Consider the following 17581-nt stretch of genomic DNA (forward strand, 5'->3'; position numbering starts at 1 on the left):
GCCTCCATTCACTCATTCATTCATTGTCGTACTTATTGAGCGCTTACTGTGTGCAGAGCCCTGGACTGAGCGCTTGGGAAGTCCAAGTCGGCAACATCTAGAGACGGTCCCTACCCAACAGCGGGCTCACAGTCTAGAGCGGGGAGACAGGCAACAAAACAAAGAATCAGTCAATCAATCAATCGTATTTATTGAGTGCTTACTGTGTGCAGAGCACTGGACTAAGCGCTTGGGAAGTCCAAGTTGGCAACATATAGAGACAGTCCCTACCCAACAGTGGGCTCACAGTCTAAAAGAAAGAAGCAGCGTGGCTCAGTGGAAAGAGCCCGGGCTTTGGAGTCAAGGGTTCAGGGGTTCAAATCCCAGCTCCGCCACTTGTCAGCCGTGTGACTTTGGGCAAGTCACTCCACTTCTCTGGGCCTCAGTTCCCTCATCTGTAAAATGGGGATGAAGACTGTGAGCCCCCCATGGGACAACCTGATCTCCTTGTAACCTTCCCAACGCTTAGAACAGTGCTTTGCACATAGCAAGCGCTTAATAAATGCTATCACTACTACTGAACAAAACATGTGGACAGGTGTCAAGTCATCAGAATAAATAGAAGTAAAGCTAGATGCACATCATTAACAAAATAAATAGAATAGTAAATATGTGCAAGTAAAATAGAGTAATAAATCTGTACAAATATATATACAGGTGCATAGTAAGTGCTTAACAAATACCGCAATTATTATTATGATTAAATCTTAACAATAACAAAGTTCCCTCACCTGCAGCGCCAATGATATGTTTCCAACTTGTACTTCTAGACTGTGAGCCCACTGTTTGTTTGTTTGTTTTTTTTTAATGGCATTTATTAAGCGCTTACTATGTGCAAAGCACTGTTTGCTTTGCACAGCGCTCCCCAAAGCGCTGGGGAGGTTACAAGGAGATCAGGTTGTCCCACGGGGGGCTCACAGTCTTCATCCCCATTTTACAGATGAGGGAACTGAGGCCCAGAGAAGTGAAGTGACTTGCCCAAAGTCACCCAGCTGACAAGTGGCAGAGCCGGGATTTGAACCCATGACCTCTGACTCCAAAGCCCGGGCTCTTTTCCACTGAGCCACGCTGCTTCTCTACCTGTTGGGTAGGGACTGTCTCTATGTGTTGCCGACTTGTACTTCCCAAGCGCTTAGTCCAGTGCTCTGCACACAGTAAGCGCTCAATAAATACGATTGATTGATTGATTCCCAAGCGCTTAGTACAGTGCTCTGCACCAGTAAGCGCTCAATAAATACGATGAATGAATGAATGACCGACCTCCCCACTGGCGGCCCTTCTTCACTAGGGGTGTCACGGTTTAGTCATCATCATCAATCGTATTTATTGAGCGCTTACTGTGTGCAGAGCACTGACTAAGCGCTAGACATCTCCTCCCTGCAGGCATGATCACCTTCTCCCAGGATTACGTCGCCAACGAGCTCACCCAGAATTTCTTCACCATCACCCAAAAGATCCAGAAGAAAGTCAGCGGTTCTCGGAATTCCACGGAGCCCTCGGAGCTGTTCCCCCGTCTCCCTGGCTCCCACCTGCCGCTTCACAATCCGGCCCTGGAGTTCATCAAATACGTCTGCAGGGTGAGATTGGATGCGGGCCGGCGGGGGTTGGGGGAGACGCAGATCTATGCTATGGAGGGGGCCGCAAACTGGCCACTGCTGCCGTCGGGGAGAGACCCTCAAACCCTTTCATCAGCATGGCTCAGTCTTAAGAGCCCGGGCTTTGGAGTCAGAGGTCGTGGGTTCAAATCCCAGCTCCGCCAACCGTCAGCTGTGTGATTTTGGGCAAAGCCACTTCACTTCTCTGTGCCTCAGTGACCTCATCTGGAAAATGGGGATGAAAACTGTGAACCCCCTGTGGGACTCCCCAGACTGAGCCCCTTCCTTCCTCTCCCCCTCGTCCCCCTCTCCATCCCCCCCATCTTACCTCCTTCCCTTCCCCACAGCACCTGTATATATGTTTGTACATATTTATTACTCTATTTATTTTACTTGTACATATCTATTCTATTTAATTTATTTTGTTAGTATGTTTGGTTTTGTTCTCTGTCTCCCCCTTTTAGACTGTGAGCCCACTGTTGGGTAGGGACCGTCTCTATATGTTGCCAACTTGGACTTCCCAAGTGCTTAGTACAGTACTGTGCACACAGTAAGCGCTCAATAAATACGATTGATGATGATGATGACAACCTGATCACCTTGTAACCTCCCCAGCGCTTAGAAAAGTGCTCTGCACGTAGTAAGCGCTTAACAAATGCCATCATTATTATCACTTCTTCCTGGGGCGGGGGGGTCTCCAGGAGGGATGGTCTGAATCGGACTATGAGCAAAGAGCAATGAGGGAAAGGAATGGAATTCGAAAATGTGAAAGATGGTCGGGAATAATCGGGACTGAGCTCAGTAACAAGGAGGAGGAAACAAAATTTCCTAAATAGGAAACAAGTGTCTGTTTAAGAGAACCTGAAAACGGACTGGTGGTCATGGTGGGCCACACCCAGAAAGAAATTTCAGCATAATTCTGCATTTTATTTCATTACCTTTTGGTTTTTTCGTTTGGGGAAGCAGCACGGCATAATGGATAGAGCCCGGGCCTGGGTGTCAGAAGGTCATGCGTTCTAATCCCAGCTCTGCCACTTGTCTGCTGTGTGACCTTGGGCAGGTCACTTCTCTGAGCCTCAGTGACCTCATCTGTGAAATGGGGATTACGACTGTGAGCCCCACGTGGGACAACCTGATCACCTTGTATCCCCCCCAGTGCTTAGAATAGGGCTTTGCACATAGTAAGCGCTTAACAAATGCCATTATTATTATTATTATTATTGTCTGCTTTGAGGCCTTGGGACAGTCATTTCATTCATTCATTCATTCAATCGTATTTATTGTGCGCTTACTGTGTGCAGAGCACTGGACTAAGCGCTTGGGAAGTACAAGTCGGCAACATATAGAGACGGTCCCTACCCAACAGTGGGCTCACATTTCACTTCTCTGTGCCTCAGTTCCTTCATCTGTAAAATGGAGACTGAGACTGCGAGCCCTCTGTGGGACAGGGACTTACCTCTACCCACCCCAGCGCTTAGTACAGTGCCTGGCACAAAGTAAACGCTTAACAAACACTACAATTATTATTATTATTGTTTTTGCTTTTTATGGCATTTGTAAAGCACTTGCTATGTGACAAGTACTGTCCTGAGTGCCGGGGTAGATACAGGTTTATCAACTGGGACACAGTCTTTGTCCTGCATGGGGCTCAAAATCTAAATTGGAGGGAGGAGGATTTAATCTCCCATTTTACAGAGGAGGTAACTGAGGCACAGAGAAGTGAAGTGACGTGTCCAAGGTCACCGAGCAAGCAATATGCAGATCTGGGATTAGAACCAAGGTCCTCTGACTCGCATTCATTCATTCAATCGTATTTATTGAGTGCTTACTGTGTGCAGAGCACTGTACTAAGCGCTTGGCCGGTGCCCCTTCCTTCCTCTCCCCCTCACCCCCCTCTCCATCCCCCTTATCTTACGTCCTTCCCTTCCCCAGGGCACCTATATATATGTATATATGTTTGTACATATTTATTACTCTATTTATTTATTTATTTTGCTTGTACATATCTATTCTATTTATTTTATTTTGTTAGTATATTTGGTTTTGTTCTCTGTCTCCCCCTTTTAGACTGTGAACCCACTGTTGGGTAGGGACTGTCTCTATATGTTGCCAACTTGTACTTCCCAAGCGCTTAGTCCAGTGCTCTGCACACAGTAAGCGCTCAATAAATACGATTGATTGATTGATTGATTGATTGCTCTTTCGGTTGCGGCCATATGTACCTCGGCTGTTACTGTTGGTCTTTATTGGATGTTTACAATTTACCTGCTTGTCTTTCCCATTGCCCAAGGGCAGGGATCATGTCTTGTACTTGCCCAGACTCCTTCCAAATGACATCATTGTAATCTAGTGTCAGTGTTCATCCCCGGCGGTTATTATAATAATAATAATTATCATCATGGCATTTATTAAGTGCTTACAGGGATCATGTCTTGTACTTGCACAGACTCCTTCCAAATGACATCATCGTAATCTAGTGTCAGTGTTCATCCCCGGCGGTTATAATAATAATAATAATAATAATAATGGCATTTATTAAGCGCTTAAAGGGATCATGTCTTGTATTTGCACAGACTCCTTCCAAATGACATCATCGTAATCTAGTGTCAGTGTTCATAATAATAATAATAATAATAATAATAATGGCATTTATTAAGCGCTTACTATGTGCCAAGCACTGTTCTAAGCGCTGGGGAGGTTACAAGGTGATCAGGTTGTCCCACGGGGGGCTCACAGTCTTAATCCCCATTTTGCAGATGAGGTCACTGAGGCCCAGAGAAGTGGAGTGACTTGCCCAAAGTCACCCAGCTGACAAGTGGTGGAGCCGGGATTTGACCCCGTGACCTCTGACTCCAAAGTCCCGTGCTCCTTCCACTGAGCCACACTGCTTCTCTCTTCATCATCATCATCATCAATCGTATTTATTGAGCGCTTACTGTGTGCAGAGCACTGGACTAAGCGCTTGGGAAGTACAAGTTGGCAACATATAGAGACTGTCCCTACCCAACAGTGGGCTCACAGTCTATATCATATATACTATATATAATATATCATCATCATCATCAATCGTATTTATTGAGTGCTTGCTATGTGCAGAGCACTGTACTAAGCGCTTGGGAAGTATAAGTTGGCAACATATAGAGACTGTCCCTACCCAACTGTGGGCTCACAGTCTATATCATATATACTATATATAATATATCATCATCATCATCATCAATCGTATTTTTTGAGCGCTTACTATGTGCAGAGCACTGGACTAAGCGCTTGGGAAGTATAAGTTGGCAACATATAGAGACTGTCCCTACCCAACTGTGGGCTCACAGTCTATATCATATATACTATATATAATATATCATCATCATCATCATCAATCGTATTTATTGAGCGCTTACTATGTGCAGAGCACTGGACTAAGCGCTTGGGAAGTACCAATTGGCAACATAATATATAATATAGATGGGAGCAACAGAGAGGTGAAGTAACTTAGCCTCTATCTCCAGAAATCTGTGCCTTGTGCAGGTTTCAGAGCCCCGAGAGGCAGCAAGTTAGGAGCCTGTCGAGGTCTGAGCGAGCGAGCTCTGCTGTGGGGCCAATGGATGAGCTCTGAGCGCCGTCCCAAGCGTTTGGGGGAGGCCGAGGCGACGGAGTCGACCGGCACGTCGTTTGCCGCCCCCGCCGCAGGTGCTTTCTCTGGACACCAACATCACCAACCAGGTGAACAAGCTGAACCGGGATCTGCTGCGCCTCGTCGACGTGGGAGAGTTCTCGGAGGAGGCCCAGTTCCGGGACCCCTGCCGCTCCTACGTGCTCCCCGAGGTCATCTGCCGCAGCTGTAACTTCTGCCGGGACTTGGACCTCTGCAAAGACCCTTCCGTCGCCCAGGTAGGGCCCCCAAAACGCCGCTCTTCCCGAGATCCCGGAGGACAGGAACCGAGACTGAGGCTCCTGACGCCGTCTCGCAGAATAACAATAATAATCGGCGTTTGTTAAGCGCTTACTATGTGCAAGCCGTGTTCTAAGCTCTGTGGAGGATACAGGGTGATCAGGTTGTCCCACGGGGGGCTCACAGTCTTAATCCCCATTTGACAGGTGAGGCCCAGAGAAGTGAAGTGACTTGCCCAAGATCACACAGCAGACGTGGCGGAGCCGGGATACGAACCCATGAGCTCTGGCTCCCAAGCCCGTGCTCTTTCCACTGAGCCACGCTGCTTCTCCAATAATAGTAATTTAATAATAATAATAAGGGTGATGGCATTTGTTAAGCACTTACTGTTTATAAAACAAAGCTGTTTTAAGCGCTGTGGGGGAGGATACAAGGTGATCAGGTTGTCCCATGTGGGGCTCACGGTCTTAATCCCCATTTTACAGATGAGGTAACTGAGGCCCAGAGAAGTTAAGTGACTTGCCCAAGATCACACAGCAGACATGTGGCAGAGCCGGGATACGAACCCATGAGCTCTGGCTCCCAAGCCCATGCTCGTTCCACTGAGCCACACTGCTTCTCCAATAATAATAATTTAATAATAATAATAATAGCATTTGTTAAGCGCTTACTATTAATTATTAATTAATAATTACTATTGATTAATTATTATTAATAATGATAATAAAAAGGATGATGGCATTTGTTAAGCACTTACTATTCGCAAAGCTGTTCTAAGCGCTGTGGGGGAGGATACAAGGTGATCAGGTTGTCCCACGGGGGGCTCACAGTCTTCATCCCCATTTTACAGATGAGGTAACTGAGGCCCAGAGAATAATAATAATAATGATGATGGCATTTGTTAAGCGCTTCCTATTTGCAAAGCTGTTCTAAGCGCTGTGCGGGAGGATACAAGGTGATCAGGTTGTCCCACGTGGGGCCCACAGTCTTAATCCCCATTTTACAGATGAGGTCACTAAGGCCCAGAGAGTAATAATAATAATGATGATGGCATTTGTTAAGCACTTACTATTTGCAAAGCTGTTCTAAGTGCTGTGGGGGAGGATGCAAGGTGATCAGGTTGTCCCACGTGGGGCCCACAGTCTTCATCCCCATTTTACAGATGAGGTCACTGAGGCCCAGAGAATAATAATAATAAGGATGATGGCATTTGTTAAACACTTACTATTTGCAGAGCTGTTCTAAGCACTGTGGGGGAGGATACAAGGTGATCAGGTTGTCCCACGGGGGGCCCACAGTCTTAATCCCCATTTTACAGATGAGGTCACTAAGGCCCAGAGAATAATAATAATAATAATGATGATGATGATGGCATTTATTAAGCGCTTACTATGTGCAAAGCATTGTTCTAACCGCTGGAGAGGTTACAAGGTGATCAGGTTGTCCCACGGGGGGCTCACCGCCTTCATCCCCATTTTACAGATGAGGGAACTGAGGCTCAGAGAAGTGAAGTGACTTGCCCAGGGTCACACAGCAGACGTGTGGCAGAGCTGGGATTAGAACCCATGACCTCTGGCTCCCAAGCTCGGGCTCTTTCCACTGAGGAGAGAGAGAGAGAGAGAGATATGCACGCACATGCCCCCACCCACAACCTCCCCTCCTCCCCAGAGCCGAGCACCTTTCCTCTCACCCCCATCCCACTCCACTCTTTCCCCTCCATCCCCTTTCTGCAACTGTTGGGTCGCGGTCTTGGAAGTGCTCCCTTCTTGCTGAGCTCTCTGAATTGTTGTTACTGACGCTGACCTTCAGAAGTCATCGTATTAACTGTACTTATTAATCAATCAATCAATCAATCGTATTTATTGAGCACTTCCGGTGTGCAGAGCACTGGACTAAGCACTTGGGAAGTCCAAGTTGGCAACATCTAGAGACGGTCCCTACCCAACACTGGGCTCACAGGCTAGAAAGCAAAGCAATCATTATCATCATCAATCATATTTATTGAGCGCTTACTATCATCATCATCATCATCATCATCATCAATAGTATTTATTGAGCGCTTACTATGTGCAGAGCACTGTACTAAGCGCTTGGGAAGTACAAGTTGGCAACATCTAGAGACAGTCCCTACCCAACAGTGGGCTCACAGTCTAAAAGGGGGAGACAGAGAACAGAACCAAACATACTAACAAAATAAAATAAATAGAATAGATATGTACAAGTAAAATGAATAGAGTAATAAATCTGTACAAACATATATACATATATACAGGTGCTGTGGGGAAGGGAAGGAGGTAAGATGGGGGGGAAGGAGAGGGGGACGAGGGGGAGAGGAAGGAAGGGGCTCAGTCTGGGAAGGCCTCCTGGAGGAGGTGAGCTCTCAGCAGGGCCTTGAATGTACTAAGGCAGCGTGGCTCAGTGGAAAGAGCCTGGGCTTTGGAGTCCAAGGTCATGGGTTCAAATCCCGGCTCTGCCAATTGTCAGCTGTGTGACTTTGGGCAAGTCACTTGACTTCTCTGGGCCTCAGTGACCTCATCTGTAAAATGGGTATGAAGACTGTGAGCCCCCCCGTGGGACAACCTGATCGCCTTGTAACCTCGCCAGTGCTTAGAACGGTGCTTTGCACACAGTAAGCGCTTAATAAATGCCATTACTATTATTATTATTATTATAAGGCCTGGGAAATAATATTTTGGTGGGAATTAGACATGGTCCCCAACCCCCCAGGGGGGCTCGCAGTCTAAGAATAAATAATAATTGTGGTATTTGTTAAGCATTTACTATGTGCCAGGCACTGTACTAAACACTGGGGTGGCTACAAGCAAATCGGGTTGGACACAATTCCGGTCCCACTTGGGCTCACAGTCTCAATCCCCATTTTACAGATGAGGTAACCGAGGCACGGAGATAATAATAATAACAATGATGGCATTTATTAAGCACTTACTATGTGCAAAGCACTGTTCTAATCGCTGGGGAGGTTACAAGGTGATCAGATTGTCCCACAGGGGGCTCCCAGTCTTAATCCCCATTTTCCAGATAAGGGAACTGAGGCCCAGAGAAGTGAAGTGACTCGCCCAAAGTCACACAGCTGACAAGTGGCAGAGCCGGGATTTGAACCCATGACCTCGGACTCCAAAGCCCAGGCTCTTTTCCACTGAGCCACGCTGTTTCTCCTTGTGGGCAGGGAATATATCTACCAAATCTATTCTATTGTATTCCCCCAAGCACTTAGTACACTGCTCTGCACACAGTAAGCGCTCAGTAAATACCGTGGATCGATCAGAATGGCTCTGCGGTAGCTCAGTGTTATGGAAGCGATAATACTAATAATGATGGCATTTATTAAGCGTTTACTATGTGCAAAGCACTTTTCTAAGCACTGGGGAGGTGACAAGGTGATCAGGTTGTCCCTCAGGGGGCTCACAGTCTTAATCCCCATTTTCCAGAGGAGGTAAGTGAGGCCCAGAGAAGTGAAGTGACTTGCCCAAAGTCACCCAGCTGGCAGTTGGCAGAGCTGGGATTTGAACCCATGACCTCGGACTCCAAAGCCCGGGCTCTTTCCACTGAGCCACGCTGCTTCTCTACGGAAGGACTTGAAATCATCGATTGAGGTCGCGCCACGCGGCTCGTTAGGCAGCTGTTGGCGGACTGGGGCCAGCTTCTTCCCGGAGGCCGAGGCGGGCAGCACCTGTATATATGTTTGTACATATTTATTACTCTATTTATTTATTTTACTTGTACATATCTATTCTATTTATTTTATTTTGTTGGTATGTTTGGTTTTGTTCTCTGTCTCCTCCTTTCAGACTGTGAGCCCACTGTTGGGTAGGGACCATCTCTAGATGTTGCCAACTTGGACTTCCCAAGCGCTTAGTCCAGCGCTCTGCCCACAGTAAGCGCTCAATAAATACGATTGATGATGATTATTATTATTTATTTTACTTGTACATATCTATTCTATTAATTTTATTTTGTTAGTATGTTAGGTTTTGTTCTCTGTCTCCCCCTTTCAGACTGTGAGCCCACTGTTGGGTAGGGACCGTCTCTAGATGTTGCCAACTTGTACTTCCCAAGCGCTTAGTCCAGCGCTCTGCCCACAGTAAGCGCTCAATAAATACGATTGATGATGATGATTATTATTTATTTATTTTACTTGTACATATCTATTCTATTTGTTTTATTTTGTTAGTATGTTTGGTTTTGTTCTCTGTCTCCCCCTTTCAGCCTGTGAGCCCACTGTTGGGTAGGGACTGTCTCTAGATGTTGCCAACTTGGACTTCCCAAGCGCTTAGTCCAGTGCTCTGCCCAACAGTAAGCGCTCAATAAATACGATTGATTATGATTATGATTATTTATTTTACTTGTACATATCTATTCTATTAATTTTATTTTGTTAGTATGTTAAGTTTTGTTCTCTGTCTCCCCCTTTCAGCCTGTGAGCCCACTGTTGGGTAGGGACTGTCTCTATATGTTGCCAACTTGGATTCCCAAGCGCTTAGTCCAGTGCTCTGCCCACAGTAAGCGCTCAATAAATACGATTGATGATGATTATTATTATTTATTTATTTTACTTGTACATATCTATTCTATTTATTTTATTTTGTTAGTATGTTAGGTTTTGTTCTCTGTCTCCCCCTTTCAGACTGTGAGCCCACTGTTGGGTAGGGACCGTCTGTATATGCTGCCAACTTGGACTTCCCATGCGCTTAGTCCAGTGCTCTGCACACAGTAAGCGCTCAATAAGCACGATTGATTGATTGATTGATGGGGTCCCGGGAGGCAGTGGTCATCCTTCGCCGTCTTCCCCTCCCCAGGACGGGTCGGTCCTCGCCCAGTGGCTGTGCCCCAACTGCCACGCCGCCTACGACTCGGCCCACATCGAGACGGCGCTCGTGGAAGTCCTGCAGAAGAAGCTGATGGCCTTCACTCTGCAGGACCTGGTGAGCTCGGCACCCCCCTGCTACGGGGTCGGGAGGTCTTCGGGGGCACCGCTTGGCACCCTGCCCCGGTTATCGGGGTCCCCTCGGTGGGTGAGCCCTTTTGGGGGAAGCTTAAGTTTTTGGTCCGTGGCTCCAGAGGTGGGGGTGGTGACTCTAGGCCGTGACCTTGGGTCTCCAGGAAGGTCGCGTGGTGGCCAGCCCTTCCCGGAGTGAGGTTGTCCCCCCACTCCCGCCCCTGAGCAAGGATGGAGCCCCGTTCACTTCTTCCCTGTCTTTCAGGTGTGCCTCAAGTGCAAAGGCGTGAAAGAAGCCAACATGCCCATCTACTGTAGCTGTGCTGGGGACTTTTCCCTCACCATCCCCACCAAGGTCAGTGCTGTTCCTCTCTCTCCCCATTCATTCAATCGTATTTATTGAGCGCCTACTGTGTGCAGAGCACTGTACCAAGCGCTTGGGAAGTACAAGTTGGCAACATATAGAGACACGCCTCTCCTCCCCCACCAGTAGCCCTTCCCAAGGAGTCGGACACATTTGTTCACATCCTTCTCCTCCTTAAACCCACTCCCTTGGAGAACTCATTATCCGCTCCCATGGCTTCAACTACCATCTCTGTGCGACCGATTCCCAAATCTGCACCTCCAGCCCTGACCTCCCTTCTCCTCTGCAGTCTCGTGTACTTTCTGTGGCTTTTGTTACACGCTTACTGTGAGTCGTGCCCTGTTCTAAGCACCGAGGTAGGTTCAGGTGTGCCAGGATGGTCACCGTCCCTGTCTCACACAGGGCTCACATTGTAAGTGGGAGGGAGAGGATTTAATTCCCATTTAATCCCCATTTTACAGTTGAGGAAACCGAGGCACAGAGAAGTTAAGTGACCTGCCCAAAGTCACGCAGCAAGCCAGGATTAGAACCCAGGTCCTGACTCCCAGCCCATGCTCTTTCCCTGGATGTCCTGACAACACCTCAAACTACATATGTCCAAAACAGAACTCCTCAGAATTCCATATTCCTCATATTTGACAAGCAGCATGGATAGAGCACAGACTTAGGAGTCTGAACGTCATGGGTTCTAATCCTGACTCTGCCACTTGTCTACTGTGTGACCTTGGGCAAGACACTTCACTTCTCTATGCCTCAGTGACCTCATCTGTAAAATGGGGATTGAGACTGTGAGCCCCACGTGGGACAGGGACTGAGTGCAACTCGATTTGCCTGTATCCACCCCAGCGCTTAGTATAGTGCTTAGAATAGTAAGCGCTTAACAAATGCCATTATCATCATTTCCACCCATCACTGTAGACAAAACCACTCCATCTCACAAGCCCATAACCTTGGCGTGGTCCTCAACTCATCCGTCTCGTGCTTCTAGACTGTGAGCCCATTGTTGGGTAGGGACCGTCTCTATATGTTGCCAACTTGTAATAATAATAATGATGGCATTTATTAAGCACTTACTTTGTGCAAAGCACTGTTCTAAGCGCCGGGGAGGTTACGAGGTGATCAGGTTGTCCCACGGGGGGCTCACAGTCTTAATCCCCATTTGACAGGTGAGGTGACCGAGGCCCAGAGAAGTTAAGTGACTTGCCCAAAGTCACACAGCTGACAATTGGCGGAGCCAGGGTTTGAACCCACGACCTCTGACTCCAAAGCCCGGGCTCTTTCCACTGAGCCACGCTGCTTGTACTTCCCAAGCGCTTAGTCCAGTGCTCTGCACACAGTAAGCGCTCAATAAATACGATTGAATGAGTGAATGAATATGTAAGCTCATTGTTGGATGGGAACTCCTCCCTCAACTCGGTTGTATTGTACTTTCCCAAGTGCTTAGTACAGTGCTCTGCGGAGTAAGCACTCAATAAATACCACTGATTGATTGATGCAATCAATATTCTGTCACCAAATCCTCTCAGTTCTACTTTTACATAAAATCGGCCCTTTCCTGTCCGTCCAAAATGCTACCGTGCTGATCCAGGCAGTTATTCTATCCCACCGTCCTACCGCTTCAGCCTCCTCGTTCACCTCTCTCTCTCCTTTATCTCCCCGCTGCAGTCTATACTTCACTCTGCTGCCCAAATCATTTTTCTAAAAAATCAATCAATCGTATTTATTAAGCGCTTACTGTGTGCAGAGCACTGTACTAAGCGCTTGGGAAGTCCAAGTTGGCAACATATAGAGACGGTCCCTACCCAACAGTGGGCTCACAGTCTAGAATTATCACAGTCGATTATTATTAGTTGGGGATCCTTGAATCAATCAATCAATCGTATTTATTGAGCGCTTAAACTGTTCAGTTCATGTCTCACCACTCCTCAATAATCTCCAACGTTGGTCGTCCACCCCCGCATCAAACAGAAGTCCTTACCACTGGCTTTAAAGCCCTCAATCAGCTTGCCCCCACTGCCTGACGTCTCTGATCGACTTTGCTTCTGAAGTACCAGCTTGATCGTTGCCCCCACTCCGATCTCAGTAGAGAAGCCGCGTGGCTCAGTGGAAAGAGCCCGGGCTTTGGAGTCAGAGGTCATGGGTTCAAATCCTGGCTCTGCCAACTGTCAGCTGTGTGACTTTGGGCAAGTCACTTCACTTCCCTGGGCCTCAGTTCCCTCATCTGTCAAATGGGGATTAAAACTGTGAGCCCCCGGTGGGACAACCTGGTCACCTTGTAACCTCCCCAGCGCTTAGAACAGTGCTTTGCACATAGTAAGCGCTTAATAAATGCCATTATTATTATTATTATTATTATTATTATTATTATTATTATTATCTATCTCAATGCTGAGTGCTTTCCGCATCTTCCCTCTGGCCTGGGACTCCCTCACGCTCCAGATACACCCGACCACTACTCTCCCCTGCCTTCAAAGCCCTATTAAGGTCCGGTCTCCTCCAAGAGGCCTTCTTCAATTAAACCCTTTTCCCCCCAGCTTCTTCTCAATCAATCAATCAATCAATCGTATTTATTAAGCGCTTACTGTGTGCAGAGCACTGTACTAAGCGCTTGGGAAGTGCAAATTGGCAACATATAGAGACAGTCCCTACCCAACAGTGGGCTGTTTATTGATTCTCCCTTCTCCGTCAGCTCAGTGGAAAGATCCCGGGCTTTGGAGTCAGAGGTCATGGGTTCTAATCCTGGCTCTGCCACATGGCTGCTGTGTGACCTTGGGCAAGTCACTTAACTTCTCAGCCTCAGTTACCTCATCTGTAAAATGGGGATTAAGACTGTGAACCCCATGTGGGACAACCTGATCACTTTGTATCCCCCCCCCAGCGCTTAGAACAGTGCTTCGCACATAGTAGGCACTTAACAAATGCCATCATTATTATTATTATTATTATTATCTATGCATTTGGATCTGATATTCGCCCCACAGCACTTACGTATATATATCTAGAAATTATCTATTTATATTAAATGTCTGTCTCCCCCTCTAAACTGTAAGCGCACTGTGAGCAGAGAATGGGTGTTGTTGTATTGTACTCTCCCAAGTGCTTAGTACAGTGCTCTGCGTCCAGGAAGTGCTCAGTAAATTCATCGTGTTTATTGAGCACTTACTGTGTGCAGAGCACTGTACTAAGCGCTTGGGAAGTACAAGTTGGCGACATATAGAGACGGTCCCTACCCAACAACGGGCTCACAGCCTGATGCTTGTAGAACTGGCGAGGCCTAGAGTAAACACCCCAGGCCTGGATGTCAGAGGACCTTGGTTCTAATCTCTGCCACTTGCCTGCCGTATGACCTTGGATGAGTCACTTCACATCTCTGTGCCTCAGTTTCCTCATCTGTATCATGACGGTGAAGTAAATACCTGTTCTTATTCCCATTCATTTGTTTATTCATTCAATCGTATTTATTGAGCACTTACTGTGTGCAGAGCACTGGACTAAGCGCTTGGGAAGTACAAGTTGGCATCATAGAGAGACAGTCCCTATTCACTCATTCATTCAATCGTATTTATTGAGCGCTTACTGTGTGCAGAGCACTGTACTAAGCACTTGGGAAGTCCAAGTCGGCAACATATAGAGACAGTCCCTACCCAACAGCGGGCTCACAGTCTAGAAGGGGGAGACAGACAACAAAACAAAACATATTAACAAAATAAAATGAATAGAATAGTTTTGTACAAGTAAAATAAATAAATAAATAGAGTAATAAATACGTACAAACATATATACATATATACAACAACGGGCTCACAGTCTAGAAGGGGGAGACAGATGAGAAAACAAAACATGTGGACCGTGAGCTCCATGGGGGACTGGGCCTGCCCTAGCACTCCCTTCTAATAATAATATAATAATGATGGCATTTGATGGCATGAGAAGCAGCATGGCTCAGTAGGAAAGAGCCCGGGCTTTGGAGTCAGAGGTCATGGGTTCAAATCCCAGCTCTGCCAATTGTCTGCCAATTGTCAGCTGTGTGACTTTGGGCAAGTCACTTCACTTCTCTGTGCCTCAGCTACCTCATCTGTAAAATGGGGACTGAGACTGTGAGCCCCATGAGGGACAACCTGATAATCTTGTAGCCTCCCCAGCGCTTAGAACAGTGTTTTGCACATAGTAAGCGCTTAATAAATGCCATTATTATTATTATTATTATTATTATTATTTGTTAAATGCTTACTATGTGCAAAGCACTGTTCTAAGCACTGAGATAGAAACAAGGTGATCAGGTTGTCCCACGTGGGGCTCACAGACTTAATCCTCAGTTTACGGATGGGGTAACTGAGGGCCAGAGAAGTGAAGTGACTTCCCCAAGGTCTCGCAGCAGACAAGTGGTGGAGCCAGGATTAGAACCCACGTCCTCTGACTCCCAAGCCCGGGCTCTTTCCACTGACCCACGCTGCTTCTAGACCGTGAGCCCACTGTTGGGTAGGGACAATCTCTATATGTTGCCAACTTGGACTTCCCAAGCGCTTAGTCCAGTGCTCTGCACACAGTAAGCGCTCAATAAATACAACTGAATGAATGAATGCCCACCACCTCCATCATGTATATATGTTTGTACATATTTATTACTTTATTTTACCTGTACATATCTATTCTATTTATTTTATTTTGTTAGTATGTTTGGTTTTGTTCTCCGTCTCCCCCTTTTAGACTGTGAGCCCCCTGTTGGGTAGGGACCGTCTCTATATGTTGCCAACTTGGACTTCCCAAGTGCTTAGTCCAGTGCTCTGCACACAGTAAGCGCTCAATAAATACAATGGAATGAATGACTAGCACTTCATACAGCCGAGATCAGAACCCCCACATCCTCCGACTCCCAAGGCCGTGCACTTTCCACTAAGTCATGGTGCTTCTCAGGTATTCCTCTCCACCTCGTCCCCCTCTCCATCCCCCTCATCTTACCTCCTTCCCTTCCCCACAGCACCTGTATATATGTATATATGTTTGTACATATTTATTACTCTATTTATTTTTACTTGTACATATCTATTCTATGTATTTTATTTTGTTAGTATGTTTGGTTTTGTTCTCCATCTCCCCCTTTTAGACTGTGAGCCCCCTGTTGGGTAAGGACGGTCTCTATATGTTGCCAACTTGTACTTCCCAAGCGCTTAGTCCAGTGCTGTGCACACAGTAAGCGCTCAATAAATACAATGGAATGAATGACTAGCACTTCATACAGCCGAGATCAGAACCCCCACATCCTCCGACTCCCAAGCCCGTGCACTTTCCACTGAGTCACGGTGCTTCTCAAGTATTAAATCCCCATTTTACAGATGAGGGAACCGACTTGCCCCGAGTCACACGGCAAAGTGGCGGAGCTAGGATTCGAATCCAGGTCCTCTAACTCCCAGGCCTGTGCTCTTTCCACCAGGGCACGCGGCAATTATTATTGTTGATATTGTTGTTATTGTCTTTTCCACTCCTGGCCTTTTCTGACCCCCTCCTCCCGACCCGCCGTCCCCTGACGGCTGACTGTCCTCCCTCAGGCCTTCGTGGAGCAGATAACTATCTTCCGGAACATCGCCCAGCACTACGCCATGTCGTACCTGCTGGAGACCATCGAGTGGCTACTGCAGATGAACCCCCGCCTCGCCAGATAGGGCAGGGCCCCGCCGGAGCGGGATCCGCCAGCCCCTTGAAGGCCGCCGCTGGACCCTCTGGGCCTCGTGGCCCCGGGTGGTCTGGGCTCGCCCAAACCCAGCAGCGGGGACCACCCCAAGGGAGCTCCGTGGGTACCTCGGGTCGGGGCTTCAAACTGGAGCCGGAGAGGATCGAGAGACCCGAGAATGCCCAAGCCCCCCGATAGCCCCGGGTGGTCAGTTGGTGGCCACCCGCCCGGGCTCCCGCGGGTGCACGCGGAAGAAGCGTGGCGGCTCTCTTCTCTCCCCCACCCGCCGAACCCGCTCCAGGCCTGGTTTTCCCCCGAAGCCATCGTGTCCGGGGACTTGGTAAAGCTTTGCCTTCGCCGGGGTTTTAGCCTTGGGAATAAACGTGGTTGTCCTGCAGCGGTTACTGGAATCTCGGCAGCAGCAGAGGGAAGCTTCTGAACTTCCTCCCTAATGGGGAATTTTGTCCCTAATGAGATTTGCCCACCCCCATCCCGCCTTCCTTCCCCGGCTTCTGGACCGGTTGACCGCCGGGCTGGGAGGAAGGAGGGAGAAGGCGGAGAGGAAGGTCTCAAAGGAGCAGGGAGTGGGGGGATGCGTGAGCAAGGATGGGGTGAGGGCGAGAAAGGGAGTTCCCGAGTGTAAAGATGGTTCTTTCGAAGCTCTACTTCCTCACCAGGAGTTATCTTCCCCGTCTGCCGTGGAAAATTAGAGCACCCAGGGAGCGAAATCTCTAGGAGACTTGCGGAAGAGGGACAACCCGGGTATCCTCATGGCTCAAGCAAGGGAAAAGTGCAGGTAGATAATAATAATGACGGTATTTGTTAAGTTCTGCTTTACTATGTGCTAAGCACTGGGGGAGATACAGGGCTATCAGCTTGTCCCAGGTGCGGCTCACAGTCTTAATCCTGCAGGGAAGCAGCGCGGCTTTCCACTGAGCCATGCCAGGTGCCCCCTGGAAGCTCATTAGTGAAGATGGGGGTCTTCGTCTTAGCGGGAGTTCGGGTCTGTGGGCCTGGGCATCCCTGACAGACGGGGGCCCTGAGCTTGTCAGAGCAACTGAGGCCATGGGAT

General features: G+C 47.9%; 1 protein-coding gene across 1 annotated transcript in view; it reads left to right on the forward strand.

Annotated features, from left to right (window-relative positions):
- The window catches only part of POLE (DNA polymerase epsilon, catalytic subunit), a 156562-nt gene extending 139447 nt beyond the window's left edge, over positions 1–17115 (forward strand). Inside the window, exons 45-49 of the mRNA XM_038762449.1 lie at positions 1423–1616; positions 5319–5519; positions 10338–10463; positions 10743–10832; positions 16388–17115. Of these exons, the coding sequence (XP_038618377.1) occupies positions 1423–1616; positions 5319–5519; positions 10338–10463; positions 10743–10832; positions 16388–16501 (725 nt within the window). The 3' untranslated portion in view covers positions 16502–17115. The remainder of the gene's footprint in view (positions 1–1422; positions 1617–5318; positions 5520–10337; positions 10464–10742; positions 10833–16387) is intronic.
- The last annotated feature ends 466 nt before the right edge of the window (positions 17116–17581 follow it).

This window comes from Tachyglossus aculeatus, chromosome 21, assembly GCF_015852505.1.
Source record: "Tachyglossus aculeatus isolate mTacAcu1 chromosome 21, mTacAcu1.pri, whole genome shotgun sequence".
In the NCBI taxonomy this organism is placed as follows: Eukaryota; Metazoa; Chordata; class Mammalia; order Monotremata; family Tachyglossidae; genus Tachyglossus; species Tachyglossus aculeatus.